This window comes from Alosa sapidissima, chromosome 1 (genome assembly GCF_018492685.1).
Source record: "Alosa sapidissima isolate fAloSap1 chromosome 1, fAloSap1.pri, whole genome shotgun sequence".
Classification (NCBI taxonomy): Eukaryota; Metazoa; Chordata; class Actinopteri; order Clupeiformes; family Clupeidae; genus Alosa; species Alosa sapidissima.
The window spans coordinates 55675503-55692101 of NC_055957.1; the positions used below are offsets into that span (position 1 = coordinate 55675503).

The window sequence follows — 16599 nt, forward strand, 5'->3', positions numbered from 1 at the left end:
CAAAACTTTAGGTTTTTGTTAACGGAATCTCCCGACCCTCATTCATCTATTTGCGCAACAGCCCACATTCTGCCTTTAATCCAGCGAGACAAGTGAAATAAATGTTTTTTTTTTTTAAAGCTGTCATCGTCATAGGCACGATATTTAGGCTACCTCTGTTAAGCCTACACAAAGTTGCGTATTAAGGAGTATTTCCTGATCGGGGAAACCTTTCGTTCCACAGTTCAATTGTGCCGCAGGCCAATAAAGGCAAGTGTGTTTGCCACTTACATTTCTGACGTCTGACACTTCACACTGCTGCAAGTGCATCAAGAAAGGTCCCGCCTTACACCATGTTAATGGCCAATCGTAGACTAGGATTTGGGGTGGCACCTGGGGTGGCCAATCGAATCTCAAGGGTGGCCTGTGCCACCCGGAGCCACCCCTCTGGCTCCGCCCCTGTATATATATTATACATACATACATATACATAGCCTAAACATTATGATGCTCCGGACCTTTGCTTGAGGAAATTTTCCGCAACGACCTTGCTGAAGATTAATTGAATACCCCTGGTGTATACTGTATTTTCTGTATTTTGTTTTTGTTCTTGACAATTGTCAGTGTCTCTTGAGTGATCAGAGCTAAATGTTTTGGGCTAATTTAGATGTAATATTGAGTCATTGTCTTTGATTTACCGGATTGACCCTAAAGCACTCCTTGTTTACAAATCACTTAAAGGACAAATCCGGTATGAATTGATCCATAGCTCTTGTTGGAAATCACTGTGTGCTGTTCATAGGAAAAAGAAAATGTGGCACAGCCAATTCTGAGTTATGGACAGGGAAGTATAGCCCAGAGCCGTATAGAAGTACTTTTGGTATTCCTGACATAATGCAGGGTAGCCGCGGGGTCTTAAAAGTCTTTAAACGGTCTTAAATGTCATGTTCCTTAATTAAGGTCTGAAAAAGTCTTTTGCCAAAGTCTTAATTTTTTAAACGAAGGTCTTCAATTTTAATTATACTAGCCTGCAAGCAAGGTGAAATGGGGGAAAAAACTAGCCTGGCGGGCCATCCTATATCATTGAAATGTATAGTCTGGAATCGAGCCATTCACCTCGCTTAATCCAAGGGGCGGGCAGAGAATTGTCTTTCAAACTGCCTAGGCATGCAATAGGCCAGCGCTACGACCATATCCGTATCCGGTCGGCAAAACGGCAAATACATCCTTCTTCGAAAGGAATGACTTAAGTGCATTGTGTTGCTCAACTTTCAAAGAAAAGCCAACTCCTCCAAACTTGACGCCAACGCCGATTCAAACAACCGCTCTTCGTTTGCCATAGCCACCTTCCTTGTTGTTCATTGTCGCAGGACTGTCGCCATCCTGTTAAGCCCGCCTTAAGACTCTCTAACAAAATAGAGCGCTGTGATTGGATGACGTCCACGGCGTCAGCCAATAGAAATCTCTATGGTTTGATACTAGACGTACAGGCTGAGCAAATTAATTTGCCGCCGCTAGGGTGCGTCTAGATTTCTAGGCTAGGAAAAAACAACAATGTGAAAATTCAACATAGGGTTGATTAACGTCAGAGATCATCTAATTTAGTGTTGCACGGTGCACCGATACTACAAAAGTGTCGCAATAGCTATTAGCAGTTGTCACAATACCTAATTTTCTTAGTATCAATACTTTTAAGAATGACCGTGTTCTTGTTTGTGTGCACAAGGCATGCTTCTAGTGCCTCCTCCCCAAGCCTGTGGCTGTGCGTCTTTTCTCCTCACACACATATGCGCAACTGTCGTGCCATAAACAGCGAGACATGGCTGCTAGTTTAGCTTAAGTGATTCTGTGGTAACACATAATAATAGGCTAATATCAAGTTGATTTGCTCACTTGCACCTCTCAACTTGTGTAGCAACTGTGTTGCTAACCTACCTAGGCTATGAGATGTACGTAGGTCTACTATTGGGTTTAATGTCATTTAGAAATAGGCAGCGCAACCTTTGCAAACTTTTACATCTGGAGAGAGCTCCTTGCTAACTAATTCTGCTAGCTCAGGTCATGTATGTCATTCGTAATTAGTGCTAAAATCATTATTGAACATGATCCCTTCTATGAACTTGATAGTTTTTCATTTAAATTTATTTTATCTAATGACAGACAACAATGAATTGCATCCACATATCCTTATGCATTTTTTTTATACACCTAGGCCTACACACCACATTAAAATTTGTCTAGGTGTAATAGTTTAAAAATAAATATTAAGTATTCAAATGACTAAATATGTTTAGCAATTAAGCAGATTAATAGTAATTATGCAGATTAAAAAATACTATACATTAACTGTACACTTTATATGAATTCGAAGGTATATGAAATAGAAACATATGAAATAAGCCATAATTTTCCGTGTGTGTGGAAAGAGTCAAGCAGAATCTAGGATGCCCACTGGTGTGAATGATAACACTATATTCAATATTACTGATGATGTCAAGGTCGTCTGGGCCCCCAAATCAAATACATTTTTTAAGAATTATCGAAGAAGTATCGAAATCGTAATTCTTGAGGTTGTGGTATCAGTATCGAAACAATAATTTTGGTATCGTGGCAACTACACTAGTCTAATTTCTTAGGATATGCGCAAACAATACTTTGGGTTTTCGCACCGGCAGCAATGAATCAACATAATCAGTCGAAAGGAGAGGAAAGCACATCATGGGGAAGTGTTGTTTTAATTGTCATTATGGATTTGATCTGGTGTTTTACAACCGCATAATGGGTGTGATGTAGGTCTTAATTTTCATGTAAGTGGTCTTAAAAAAGTCTTATTTGGGGTGGTTAAACCTGGGGAAACCCTGTAATGGAAAGAAGATACCGAAGGCATTTTTGCCATATTGAGTCAGCTTTACTTTCTTGTCCATAACTTGTCTAGGTTATGACACATTTTATTGTTCTTTGTCCTTTGGACAGTGCCTGGTGAGCTCGAACAACAAGGCTTTGAATCAGTTTACACCAGATTTGCCCTTCAATGAGACTGTGTGACATGTTCCAGCAATACTCATCACTTAAACCTCACTGATCACAGGAGAAATGTTCCTGTTGAAACCCACTATCAGAACTAAACAAGGCAACACTGCATTTAGTTGTTATGCGTTCTGACTATGGAGCCAGCTCCCAGATGACAAAAAAAATTGCCCAAATTACTTTTTTGACATCAGGACTCTGAACTAAACTATTTTCAGATGCCCATTTTTTTTTTACACTGAATAGGCTTAGTCCAACCAAAACAAGGTTTTGCCTAGTGGTAAGCTGGATAGAGGTTAATCCTAGCCTGACAATACAGTTTACTCACTAGATGAGGTGAGGGAATTCAACAAACTTGTTTAAGCTTGACAAATATATCAATACAATCTGTTTTTCAATTGGGCAACATATAGCAAATGTGAGTGGTAGCTATCACATTCCCCATTCTGTGTTTAAGTGATTAATAAGGTGTGTCTGATCTTTGTGCTGTATCAAAATTCCCACAGTTATGAAAGCAGACGGTCAAACAAATGTCTTACTTTGTATTTTTGAGTGGCTCACAAACTAACAATGTTCTATTTTCTGCTCTTCTCTCCCTCCTCCCTTTGGTTGGTTCCACCACCAGGATAAAAGACGCAGATTGACCAGCCCACGCTTTCATCCACCATTGTACACAGTATGGCACGCTTTGGCACAAGTTCAGTTTGTTTATGTTATTGTTTATTAGTTCATTCCTCTATGTTGTATGATTTATAGATAGACTTAAATTGTCATTGTGCAGTTGGTCCGTACAATGCAATTTGCTTGTGCAGCTTTTAAAAATAATACTCACATACACACTCACACACACAAAAAAATTAAAAATAAGAATACACAATTTTTAAAAAGAACATATCAAGGCATTAACATGCTTCCATTGCTTGAAGTCCATTTTAAACTGCAACTGTGCAAGCTCCTATTGCTTAAAGTCCATTTTTAAAGTACAACTGTTTTGCTTTGTTTTATAAAATAAAAGTTTGAAATGCTATGGAGTGCCCTATTTTTTGACCCTCAAACTGATATCTCAATTGTAACTCCTACTTCTCAAAAGTTTCTCATTGCAATGTCTCCTCATTTGCTCTATTATTTCTCCTAAGGAGAAACAAGTTGTAAATGAGACTACACTCAAACATATAAGAGATCTCCCGTATTTCTCCTGCTTCTCAAACTAATATCTCTTATGTGACTCCATCTGCTCTATTATTTCTCCTAAGGAGAAACAAGTTGTAAGTGAGACTACACTCAAACATATAAGAGATCTCCTGTACTTCTCCTGCTTCTCAAACTAATATCTCTTATGTGACTCCTACTTGTCCTATTGCTATGTGTCTCATCTTTTGCTTGTTTTATTTCTCCTAAGGCAAAATTAGGAGAAATAATTGTGACAAAGGTAATACTTAAATGATCCTTAAAAGAGAATCACCATTTTGCCTCCTTAGCAACAGAAGGGATACAAATGAGAAGCAAAAGTTTCCTCTGGGAGTAGACCTAAATTCTGAGAAATTAAATGGTACGAGAAACGATCTACATAGCGCACCAGACCGCGATGTCTTCAAGGGTTGAATGAACGGAGTTTGCAAAAATTAGTTTATTTTTCAAGTCAATAAACATTCTTAATTTTCCAATGTCTTTGTCAGGGAACATCTGACTTTTAAAAACCATAGGCCTGGTAGTCGCTCAGACAAGGAGTTATAAGATAAAGGCAATACCATTTGTGTCACCTAATGCAGTTCATTGAATTAGCAAGATACCATCAGAAGGCAACAATCATAAAGCACAGTGCGCGCGCGCGCGCTCTCTGCCCTGCGCATAAAGCTGTCTGCGTGTTGTAGGCTACAGTAGATTTGCGTGAGTCCTTTCTATCTGCTTTACTTGTGTGAGTTGCGACCACCTAGGCTATGTTATAGACGTTTTATGAGGTACCAGTGTTTAGCTGTGTCACAAAACAATAAGCTTTGTCGGACTACTTTTAAAATGATATTCAGGGCTATATATACATTTTAAACATTCGGGGCTGAAGACCTGACAAAGCCTTGCGTTAATTCTTCAGGTGGGAAGTGTCAGGAATTTTCATACTAACCATTGGTGGTTAGTATATATATGAAGTAGGGAATTGACAGCAACATATCCAATCACATTATGAGAGATGCTGAATTTAACATAAACTGTGATGTTTGATTTTAAATGAATGTAAATTTAGCCGGGACTGTAAGCTGGCACACGTGGGTGCTCGTTGTTTTCAATGGGTGCCCGAGAGACGGAGCACCCACGGTATCGGCGCCTATGACAAGCGTATCTCGCGGTTGCATCCATTACGAACAAACATGCAATGTGAACGTCTGGGATTGGGGAAAGCACTAAATGCTGTTCTGAATAAGCACAAAGTTAAGCCTTTAAATGAAAAACACTCTTTAATAATCAAAGAAATAAACGCTAATGAAGTAAACTTGTGACCATCAAAAATAGTTTATCGCCTGTAACTCCGTGATAACAGGACGTAACAGGAAGGCATTTGGCTGAGCAACGGAGGTTAATATGCTCTATATTTTGTCCAAATGATGTCTGTCTATCATCGTTGCACTCGGAGAAAGACAGAATTTTTCATTTGTCCTGCGTTTCTTCTACAGCTGCAAACGGGATTCACTCGCCGTTAACCAAATATTTCTTTATTAGGGCAGGGCAGGCATATTTTTGGCTATTAAATTATTTCTAAACCAGTCTGCTAAAGTCTGTAGTGAAGTCTGTGTAGGGTTTTCCAGCTCCATTTCTTTTTACGAGACACCCTGCTCACTTGAGACCTCTGCCGGTTGTTGCAGCGTCACTGGAAAAATACAAATTAAAGTCGCGTGATGCCGCGTGATCCCGCGCGCGGACCGCGAGGGAAGCTGGCCAGTCGAAGCACTGCCCACTGCATAAACAGGGTTGGGTCAGATTACTTTGAAATGTAACCCATTACTGACTACAAATTACATGGCAATTTTTGTAATCAGTAACATAATCAGTTGGATTACCAAAAACATGTAACGTAATCTGATTACTTTTAGATTACTTCGATAAATATCCCCATTAAGTAAAAGACACCATCACAGAATTGGTGAAAGAATTCTCATTCTATTTTTCTTCTCCACTCTTCTCCAAACATGCACAACTCGGCTTAACCTTTATAAGGGCACACCTGGACAAATAATTTAGCTTTCGCTGGATTTTTTTGACCCAGGGACATGGCCTGAGATTGGCATAAAAAAGGGAAGCATTAAACCCATCCGTCCGTTTCAATTGTGGGGGTGAGCAAATTATTATTTTGGGATGTTTTTCAACCAGGGAGACCTGGTGACTTTCTCCAAGTAAACGGTAACACTAAAACAAGAGGCTACATTAAGATTAGGGGGAAAAGATCAGGCAGTGTGCCGAGAGTCCTGCCCCAATAGTAGCCTATGTCAGTTAGTAAGTAAGTATATCTTGTTATCCCGTGAGGGACATTTGGTCTCTGCATTTATCCCAGTCAGTGAACTAGTGAAGTCGAACCGGCAAGCCCAAAGGCCGAAGCCCTAACCAGTTGGCCATGGCTGCCACAAAAGGCAGCATTTGAACATTAAACCACACAATGGTCCAAAACATACTGTACAGCCAAACAAGGCAATAAATGGTTAACAGAGAACAATATCAACATTTTAGAGCAGACCTCAATCCGTCAAAAAAGTTAGCACAAGGCCAAAGTGATGGCAAATAATTGTTCCTGCCTCAAAACCCAGATTGCTGCTAAAAAGGTGCAGTCTACAATCATTGTGGAGACATGAAGAGGCTTGGTGGGTATTATATGAACCATTTTGAGAGCTGTGGTGGTAAATAAAGATGTTTTCAGTGATTGTTTAAAAAGGGTATGAATAACTTTTGATCACGCAATTTTTCATAAAAATGTTAAAAAAGATAAAAACACTTTTTTTGATTCCATGTTTTTACCACATTGTTTTGCAACCTTTTGGCACGTGCAAGTGTCATTTTAAGTAAGAACAAACATATTGGTCAAGAGAAAAATCAATATTTGCCAGGGGTATGAATAATTTTGTTCTTAACTATATCTTTAAAAAGTCTAAACAGTGAACATCCGAATGAACCGCTTGTCAAATGAAAAGATAGCTAGGCTATCATAAAAAGTTGTATTGTTTGCATGATAAAATGTAATCAGGTAATCCCCAACAATGTAACTGTAATCTGATTACACAGATTTTTTATTGTAATCTGGGCTGATTATAGTTACTTGATTTTTGTACGAGTGATTTTTCTTGTTTGAAAGTTGTGGTTTCATCCAATACTGAGTAAGGAAATTCAAGCCTGGCCTGGCCAGGTGTGGTTTTGCTCCCATTCACGAGTGATTTTTATTGTTTGAAAGTAGTGGTTTCATCCAATACTGAGTAAGGATATTCAAGCCAGGCGCGTTTTCGCTGCATTCATATTCTAATTAGAGCCATTAGCACTCTGCGAGCTCTCCACATACGTCATAGTACGGTTCCAACAATTTGTGGCACAGACAAACGCGGCAATCGCGGGTTGCAAATTGTCGGCAACTGCCAAAAATGAGGGAGATCTCCGGGCGTTTACGGGGACGAAAATCACACTTTTCATGCAATGCAAGTAGCAGGGAATTCACGCCGAACCGTTTCAACTCTGCCATCAATCATTATGTTAAGCCCGCCTAACGACTCTACACGATGTGATTGGCCCTATCTAAGTTTGATTTTGCCAGTTCGCAAGCCAAGGGTGAGTTGCTAGACTACCCCTGGCAGCAAATTAAATTTGGGTGCGTCTAGATTTCTAGGCTATAGTTTCATAGAATGACCCATTTACATGTTGTGACCTGCATTTACCATGTGTAGAGATAACAATGTGAAATGAGAGACATCAATTTTCTAAGCAGATACATATTCTGAACTATATCCTCTGAACTATACCTGGGCACAGTGATTGCGCATTACTGCACCTAAGTGGTGGTGCTTCACCTATATGTACGTAGAATCTAGTGCTATTAGTGTTTCGTTATAAAAGTGATGTAGTTTCTTTAGGATATGCTCCTTTGATGCATATTGTGAGTGGAAGCAAGTGAGAAAACTCAGAGGAATTAGAAGCTGAAAGAAGAAACTCCAACCAAAGCAGAATTAGTGGAGCAGACTTGCAGCAAATACATAGTTTGAACTGCTGGTCATTGAATAAAGCTGCCACTCCACGAAGTGAAGCAGTCTTGTGTCTGCCTGTTGCTCAATCCAATCAGTCATCCACCAACAAAAAAAGTCTACAAATCATTGGTGCTTGGTGGGTGCTAATTTTGAGCCCTGCAGTATATAAGATGTATAAGATTTCATGCACATATTTTTCACATGCCTATTTTTCCTCACTATACAGCTTGCACTTAAACTTGCTGGAACACCTGAACGCCGAGATAGTTCTTCACACCATCTCTAATGTAAACATGGCACTGGATTGGATCCGCTCCACATTCCTGTATCTCCGTGCCATGAAAAATCCTGCACACTATGGTAAACAAATGCACTGCATATTAAAAGTTGGTAAAACAGACAGGTCTCTTCTATTTTAAATGTTTTTGAATAATTGTTTTTATTTATGTTTCAGGATTCACTTCGGACCTGGATAAACTTGGAATTGAAGCAAAATTGCAAGGCAAGACATTCTAAATTCTTTTTTTTAACTCAACTACTCCACTCTTACCTTATCGGGTCACAAACAGTTCTGCTCACTGGGACCCAGCTACTCTGCCCAAACACTTATGCACATGGATATTTCTATCTCTATGAGGCATTCTAACTCATTCGCGTTCAGTCATGATTAGTGTTGCACGGTGTATCAATACTAGAAAGGTATCACGATGCCTTCACGCTAAAAACAATATTATTTACGACGTTTTTAGAATCGATAGTTTATTAAAATAATTACGTTCTGCGTCTTTGTGGACTGCTTCCACTCTCCATGCTCCTTCCACGCATCTAGGCAAGTGGGCGTGTCAAGCAGGCCACTCTGAGTGAGTGAGTAAGTGGGCAGCCAACATCAACATAGTTCTTTGCCGACAGTCCTCGGCTTGTGGATAAAACAAAAGGTGAAGTGAAATTTGGAACTATAGTGGTAAGGATAAGGACTTCCCTCATCTTTTTAGAACCTAAAACCATGACTTCTGTTTTATCTGAGTTCAAAAGCAGGAAATTATTTGTCATCCATGTCTTTATATCTCTTATACATGTGTCAAGTTTGGCTAACAGAGTTAATTCATCAGGTTTCATGGAGAGGTATAGTTCATCTGTATAATCTGTATCTGTATAGTGTATCATCTGTATAAGAATGGAAATTAATGCCATGTTTCATAATTTCAGAGCCTAGGGGAACCATATAAAGAGAAAATAACAGGGGCCCCTGTACTGAGCCTTGAGGCACTCCATATTTTAACATAGTCTGGGTAGAAGGTTTATTATGGACCTGTACAAATTGTCGACGGTTAGGAATGCATGATCTAAACCAAGCGAGTGCTTAGTCTTTAATGCCTATCAAATTTTCAAGCCTATGAAGTAGTATGTCATGGTCTATGGTGCCAAAGGCAGCGCTGAGGTCCAGGAGGACCAGTATTGATACATATCCATTATCAGCAGCAATGATGAGGTCATTAAAAACTTTAACTAATGCTGGTTCAGTACTGTGGTGAGCTCTGAAGCCAGACTGATATAATACCTGGACTTTGTTCATATGTAACAAGGCACCAATTTGTTTGGACACAATTTTTTCTAGTATTTTGACATGAAAGGGAGATTAGATATAAGTCTATAGTTGGCCAGGTTGTTAGGGTCAAGGCTAGGTTTTTTGAGGGATGGCTTAATAACAGATGTCTTAAAGGACTACGGTACATGCCCTGATAGCATTGAATTATTTATTATCTGGAGCAAAACATTATCCAGGAAGGGGAGAGCAGTCTTAAGAAGGTGAGTAGGAATAGGGTCTAGTAGACTAGTTGTAGATTTTGATGAGGAAATTGTGGAGGTGAGGTCTAATTTGTTGTGTATATGTAAATGAATTAAATGTTGTTTGAGGTCTCATCTGTGATTCTGCTATGTTTTCTCTATCTTTCAGCAATTAAGTATGTGTATTTGGTGAAACTGATTAGTTATTGATCTTATCTCTAATTGTTTGACATACAAGCATAATACTGACATACAATCATACTGTTGAAAATAACTGTTTTGTGAACTTTATTCAACATAGCCAGTGATTTGGCCGAAATGTATGGTGTTAATTACAGTGAAATGTACAATTTCAGAAAAATAGGGTTGAAACAGGTAAAAAAAAATGGAGATGTAATTTTTCTCCATGTTCAGTGACCCCTAAAGACAGTCCAACCACTCTCCAAAAATTAACATTTCAAACCCACAGAAATCACATAGGCCCCCTGACTATTTGCAACTGTCAAAGAAATCCCATAAACACAGGAAGGCCTGGTAGCCTATCATCAGATGGCCTAAAGATTAGGCACGTCTGCATAGCATTCAGTGATTTGCATGCAGTAATTACAAGACTGACCTTGATCTAGCAAAGATGGAGCAAATTTAAAGGTACTTTATTGCCAAATCCCAACACAATGTAAATGGACTATGACAAACGGTAAAGGATTTAATCACACACAAACTACTATTTTACTGACTATAAAAATAATAATTATATAGGAAGCTTAGAAGTTTAGAACCCAGAATTGACCTGCACACTACAAAAGTGCACCAAATGCAACACAAATGACTCATTACACTTGGAGGAGGTCTGCGTCCTTTCTTTTCCAGATATTTTAGGATTTCACCATGGTATCGTTTCAGTATCGAGCATCGAGATATTTATGGCAGGTATTGTATTTTGGTATCGTGACCAGACTAGTCATGATCCAGCAGGTGACAGCTTTGCACCCCTGGCTCTACAGCCAAGCGCACAAACCAAATGTCTGAACCTGCTGTTCGTCTTTTCTCTTCTGAGCAACACATCATCAGTAGGATAAAACAAACCTGTCTCCTGATGGTCTAAATTTAGGGGCTCTATCTTGACAGTCTAAAATGCATGGTCACTGGTGAAAACCTTATTTAAATTTAGTGGGATGTCCAGTCCACATTGGGAGTGTTTTAGTTATCAAACGTTGGGCAGATGGCGCAACAAGGCGTTCTTAAGTTTCTTAAACAGTCATGGGTGTGTTTTGGGCATAACATTATTTAAACCAATTAAAATGACATCTGTCATTCCCTTTAACAACGCACAGCGCAACTTAAAAGAATGCATTTTAATAGTCAGCGGCACATTTGAAGGAATCTGTTTGCGAGACCGTATGGAACAGTTATTCCACTAAACCATGCTTTACTAAAACCTACCATAGTATAGCCTACACACATTTGCACTCGTCTATTATTTGAACTCATTGGCAAAGTGAAACTAACTTCACCGTGGTGTCAGTCAACGACAAAACAGTTATACACAGTTAATTGCTTTCACTATTGACTGACAATGGGTTACCATCGAAAACATAGCCTGGAAAAAACAACACTTACAGTACCCCAATAATGTTCGAATGATTGAATATAAAAACGTTTATCCTGCAGAGGACTTGCTTACATCTCGTGACTGTGTCTTCAGTTGTGATTCATATTTGCCTCTCCTTCATTACCAATTTGCAAATGATGGTGAATAACTACTCATTGTGAGATGTATTTCGTAATATCTTTATTCTAATTATGTTTCCCATTGTAATTATGTAACTTGTAATGTTTTGCATGGATGTGCACTGGTGCATGTTCATGGATGAAAGAAGGATGGTGCATTGTGCACCCGCCCATATCACTGTTGATAATGTGCTCTTAAAATAACATATGAACAACTCGCCATGGACTTCTGACCAGGTTTCTCTTGGTCAGTGGCATAATGCGTTTTACTGTAGATAGTGTAAGATGTCTATCATTTTTAGACAACGCACCAGACCACTCCTTAGGTTGTTAATTGCCACACCCCTTGGCACATTGTTTAAAAAAGAGAAAGTGAAAAATACAAAAATAAACTTTGCGCTGGGAGTTTTCCGCCATGCGCCTGTGCGAAAATAGGGGCCTAGGTCATGTTAAGTAATTATTGGTATTCCTCATATTGAAGGATTAAAAAGTGACATCGCTATAAATACTTGGCCAGCACAAACCATTACTCAGGGTTCGTACGTTTTGAAAAAACCTGGGAAAGTTATTTAATTTGAAAATGGCAATTTCTAGGCCTGGAAAAGTTTTGGAAAATGAAAAACACCCCGAAAGTTTTGGAAAAGTCATGGAAATTTGCGTGACCCATTGCAATTCAACTGAGAAATATATTGTGTTTCGGCAGATCATGTTGCATATTTCCTTGTGTCTGTCACGCCAGAGATCGGCCTTTCCTAAAAGGAGTTACTCTGCCCTCCCTCTACGCATTCGACTCGCTTTATCCATTGCCTAAGAGTGCGGAAAGCCTAATTGTCTTCGGTTGCATTTTTAAATTCAACGTTATAGGCCTACGATATGTGCTAATATCAGGAAAATAGGTCTATTCATTTAATCACGTCTAGCTTTACTTGGATAAATAAAACAGTTTTTTTATAATTGTCAGCTTACGTTTGGTGCATTAGCCTTTTAATCCGTTGTTTAGTAGATAGATAGATAGATAGATAGATACTTTATTGATCCTCAAGGGGAAATTCAAGGGTCTCAGTAGCATACAGACATAACACACAACATGCACTTACAACAGAAATGGTAAACATTAGTATAGTATAAACATATAACTAAACTCCACTGTACAATAAAGACAGTAGAAGATAAGATAAGAAACTAACAAAACTAAATACTAAATACACTATATAAGTTAAATTAAGAAAGTCCAATGTGCTTGAGGGTGATCAAGCATAAGACGCTTGTAGTGACAGGGCCAGGACTGGTGAGGTGCTAAAGGGAGTGAGTGTCATGGTGAAGGTGCAAACAGTAGTCCAACCATAGTCCTTAGTTGTGTGTGCCTGGCAAGGTGCTCAAGAGAGTGGGTGTCATGGTGAAGGTGCAAAAAGTAGTCCAACATTAGTCCAACAGTGCAACAGTAAGGTCTAGAGACCAGCATAAATAATATAGACAAATAGGAGAGTAAAGTGTAATGTAGACAAGGTAAAATAAAAAACTATTTCAGTGCAAGAACAGGTTGGGGTAACAGTGTAGCAGTAAAACAGTAGTGAAAACATTAGGCTGTGTACAATAGTAAAACAGTTGTAAAACAGTAGTAAGCAGTAGTGGGCAGTCAGTACTCAAAAAACATGGACATGGAGAGGGTGGAGAGGCAGACAGACTAAGCAGAGAAGTCTATCTCTTAGTGAGGCATTGAACAGTTCAATGGCCCTAGGAACAAATGACTTCCTCAGCCTTTCAGTTGTGCATGGCAGTGAGCGAAGTCTCCAGCTGATAAAGCTCTTTTGGTTTTTGATAGTGCTGTAGAGCGGATGACATTCATTGTCCAAGATGTTGATCAGTTTGTTTAGGGTCCTCTTGTCAGATATTGAAGTGATGCACTCCAGTTCAGCTCCCACTACAGAGCCAGCCTTCCTTACCAGCCTGTCAAGTCGCCCAGCATCCTTCTTCTTTGTGCTTCCTCCCCAGCATACCACTGCATAGAAGAGGGCGCTGGCCACAACAGACTGATAGAACATCCTGAGGAGCTTGCTGCACACATTGAAGGACCGCAGCCTCCTCAGGAAGTACAGCCTGCCCTGTCCTTTCTTGTAGAGTGCATCAGTGTTGGCTGACCAGTCCAGTTTATTGTCCAGGTGGAGACCCAGATACTTGTAGGTGCTTACCACCTCCACATTGACCCCATCAATGGAGACTGGTAGCAGAGCGGGCATAGACCTTCGGAAATCCACCACCATCTCCTTGGTCTTTGAAGTGTTAAATTGAAGGAGATTGAGTTTGCACCAATGCACAAAGTCCTCCACCAGGCTCCTGTACTCCTCCTCTTGCTCGTCCCTGATACACCCCACAATTGCAGTATCATCAGATAACTTCTGCATGTGGCATGACTCGGCGTTGTAGCGGAAGTCAGATGTGTACAGGGTGAACAGGACTGGAGGGAGCACAGTTCCCTGTGGCGCTCCGGTGCTGCTGATCACAGTGTCAGAGAGGAAGTTCTTCAGTCTGACGAACTGTGGTCGCTCGGTCAGGTAATCTGTAATCCAGGTTACCAGGTGAGCGTCCACACCCATCTGCAAGAGCTTGTCTCCCAGTCTTGAGGGGTTGGATGGTGTTAAAAGCACTTGAGAAATCAAAGAACATGATTCTCACAGCACTTTTCCCCTTGTCTAGGTGAGAATGTGTCCTGTGTAGAAGATAAGTGATGGCATCATCCACGTCCACTTTCTCCTGGTATGCAAACTGTAAAGGGTCTAGTGCATGGCGTACCTGGGGTCTGAGCATACCTAAGACCAGCCGCTCCATTGTTTTCATCACATGTGATGTTAGAGCGACAGGCCTGAAGTCATTAAGCTCGCTGGGGTGTGGTTTCTTGGGAACGGGGGTGAGACATGATGTCTTCCACAGTGTTGGAACTTGTCCGAGACGTAGACTCCAGTTGAAGATGTGCTTCAGTGGCTCCCCCAGTTCAGCAGCCTTGGACACAGTCTGTCAGGCCCGGCTGCCTTACGAGGATGGAGTTTCCTTAAGAGATAACTTGCTTGGTCCGCTGAAATGATGGGGGGGATGGGGGGGATGAGGGGAGTGGAGGGTGAGGAGGAGGAGGGGTGCTTCTGTGAGGGTTGTCGTGTGGCTAGAGACTGATGGCCATTGGCTGAAGCCATTGTTGTCGCACTGCTCGTGGTCACCATGTGGGGGAGAGGTGCGATAGCCTGATCAGCAGTGATGATGGAGGGGGGGAAGGGAGGGGAGGGGGGCAGCATCTGAGGTCTGTAGTCATGCAAGGACCGAAAATATTTCAGTCAATGTCATGCACACGTAGCCCATTCCACGTTGTTTGCATTGAGATAATCTCTTTCACTGCAGAGTCAATTTTCTGAAGATTCAGAAACGTGGATGTGTCGTCAGCATGTTATGTAGGCGCAGGTTTGCGGTAGCCTACTGGGTGGCTACAGCCCATTGCATCTTACTAGCCAGTGTGTGCGGCGCTACAAACTGCGTGATTTAAACACGCAATTACGTGGTCATTATGAACCGACAGAGTTGAAGTAGAGCTGATTAGTAAATGATCAGGCTATTACATTAATCAGGATTTCAATGTGTGGAGGATATTTGTCTACAGTAGGCGATCACATAAAGTTAAATGCACAACTTTGCTTAATATAATGTAGGGCTGAAATATAACCTTATGTGCCTGCTGGTGTGTCAGTGTTGGCCTACATTTTGTATGCATTAGAAATACATAGTGCTGGAGAACAAATTTCCCAAGGACTGTTTTGAAAGAATGGAATTCTATTTTCGTAGGCTAGTTGATGTTTTTGGGAATATAAGGTCATGGAAATTTGTCAAAACATCATGGAAAAGTTGGCCCCGGCCGTGGCGTGACTGGCTGGGGCACCTGCACCGTACGCCGGCGACCCGGGTTCGATTCCCGCCCCGTGTTCCTTTCCTGATCCCACCCCGATTCTCTCTCTCCCACTCGCTTCCTGTCATTCTTCACTGTACTGTCATTAAAGGCATAAAAAGTCATGGAAAAGTCATGAAAATTCTCCGGTGGAAATGTGTATGAACTCTGATTACTATGTACTAGTACTATGAACAAACCATTAACTTTACGGATGATAAATTATGTATGAACAATAAATTACTAATGATGAACAAACCATTAACTAATAAGTAGCAAAGGCTTAATAAATGTTGAATTGCGTATAGTTATTATAAAGTCTTACCCTATGTGTAGCACTAACTCAATCTAGATTCTTGGGTGGTTACGAACCAACCAAGTGGGCAGGACCATGAATACTAATTAGGCAGATTGGCTCAATTTTTCTGCCTTTACCTTACATTTGCCTATTGCAGACAAACTGCATAGATTTCAAACTCACACAGGTCACAAACTCATTTTGACCTATTTAAGGTAGGGTATTCCACGCATCATCCTTTGGAAACTGTGCAGTCAGGTGCTTCTCAGTAGGAAAAGAAGCTTTGAATTGAAGGAAGGGAGCTGGAGCACACTGATTACTTGCAGTCTTTTATTTTGGTGCAAACAGACTGAGGAAGACACAGATGTGTCGAAACGTTAGAGTCAATGATTAGAGACTAGAGATGAGACACCCAATATATTGAAAACAGATCATTGGAACAATTACAGGATTTCAGCTGGATTGGCTAAGATGTAATTGGTCTCATCACTGTGTCATTAGGTCACACCCCCCAACATCAGAATATAATCAAGGGTGAAGGCCAACACAATTGGCACACAGAAAACAGGTCACTTCTTAGATTAAAATCATCATATATAATTAAAAACAAGAAGTAGCACATTATCAAACATCATGCACAGTCA

At 40.4% G+C, this 16599-nt stretch overlaps 1 protein-coding gene across 1 annotated transcript in view; it reads left to right on the plus strand.

The window, feature by feature from the left end:
- Window positions 1–16599, plus strand: part of hfm1 (helicase for meiosis 1) — a 361977-nt gene that overhangs the window by 150394 nt on the left and 194984 nt on the right. The window contains exons 16-17 of the mRNA XM_042091457.1: window positions 8443–8576; window positions 8671–8718. Of these exons, the coding sequence (XP_041947391.1) occupies window positions 8443–8576; window positions 8671–8718 (182 nt within the window). The remainder of the gene's footprint in view (window positions 1–8442; window positions 8577–8670; window positions 8719–16599) is intronic.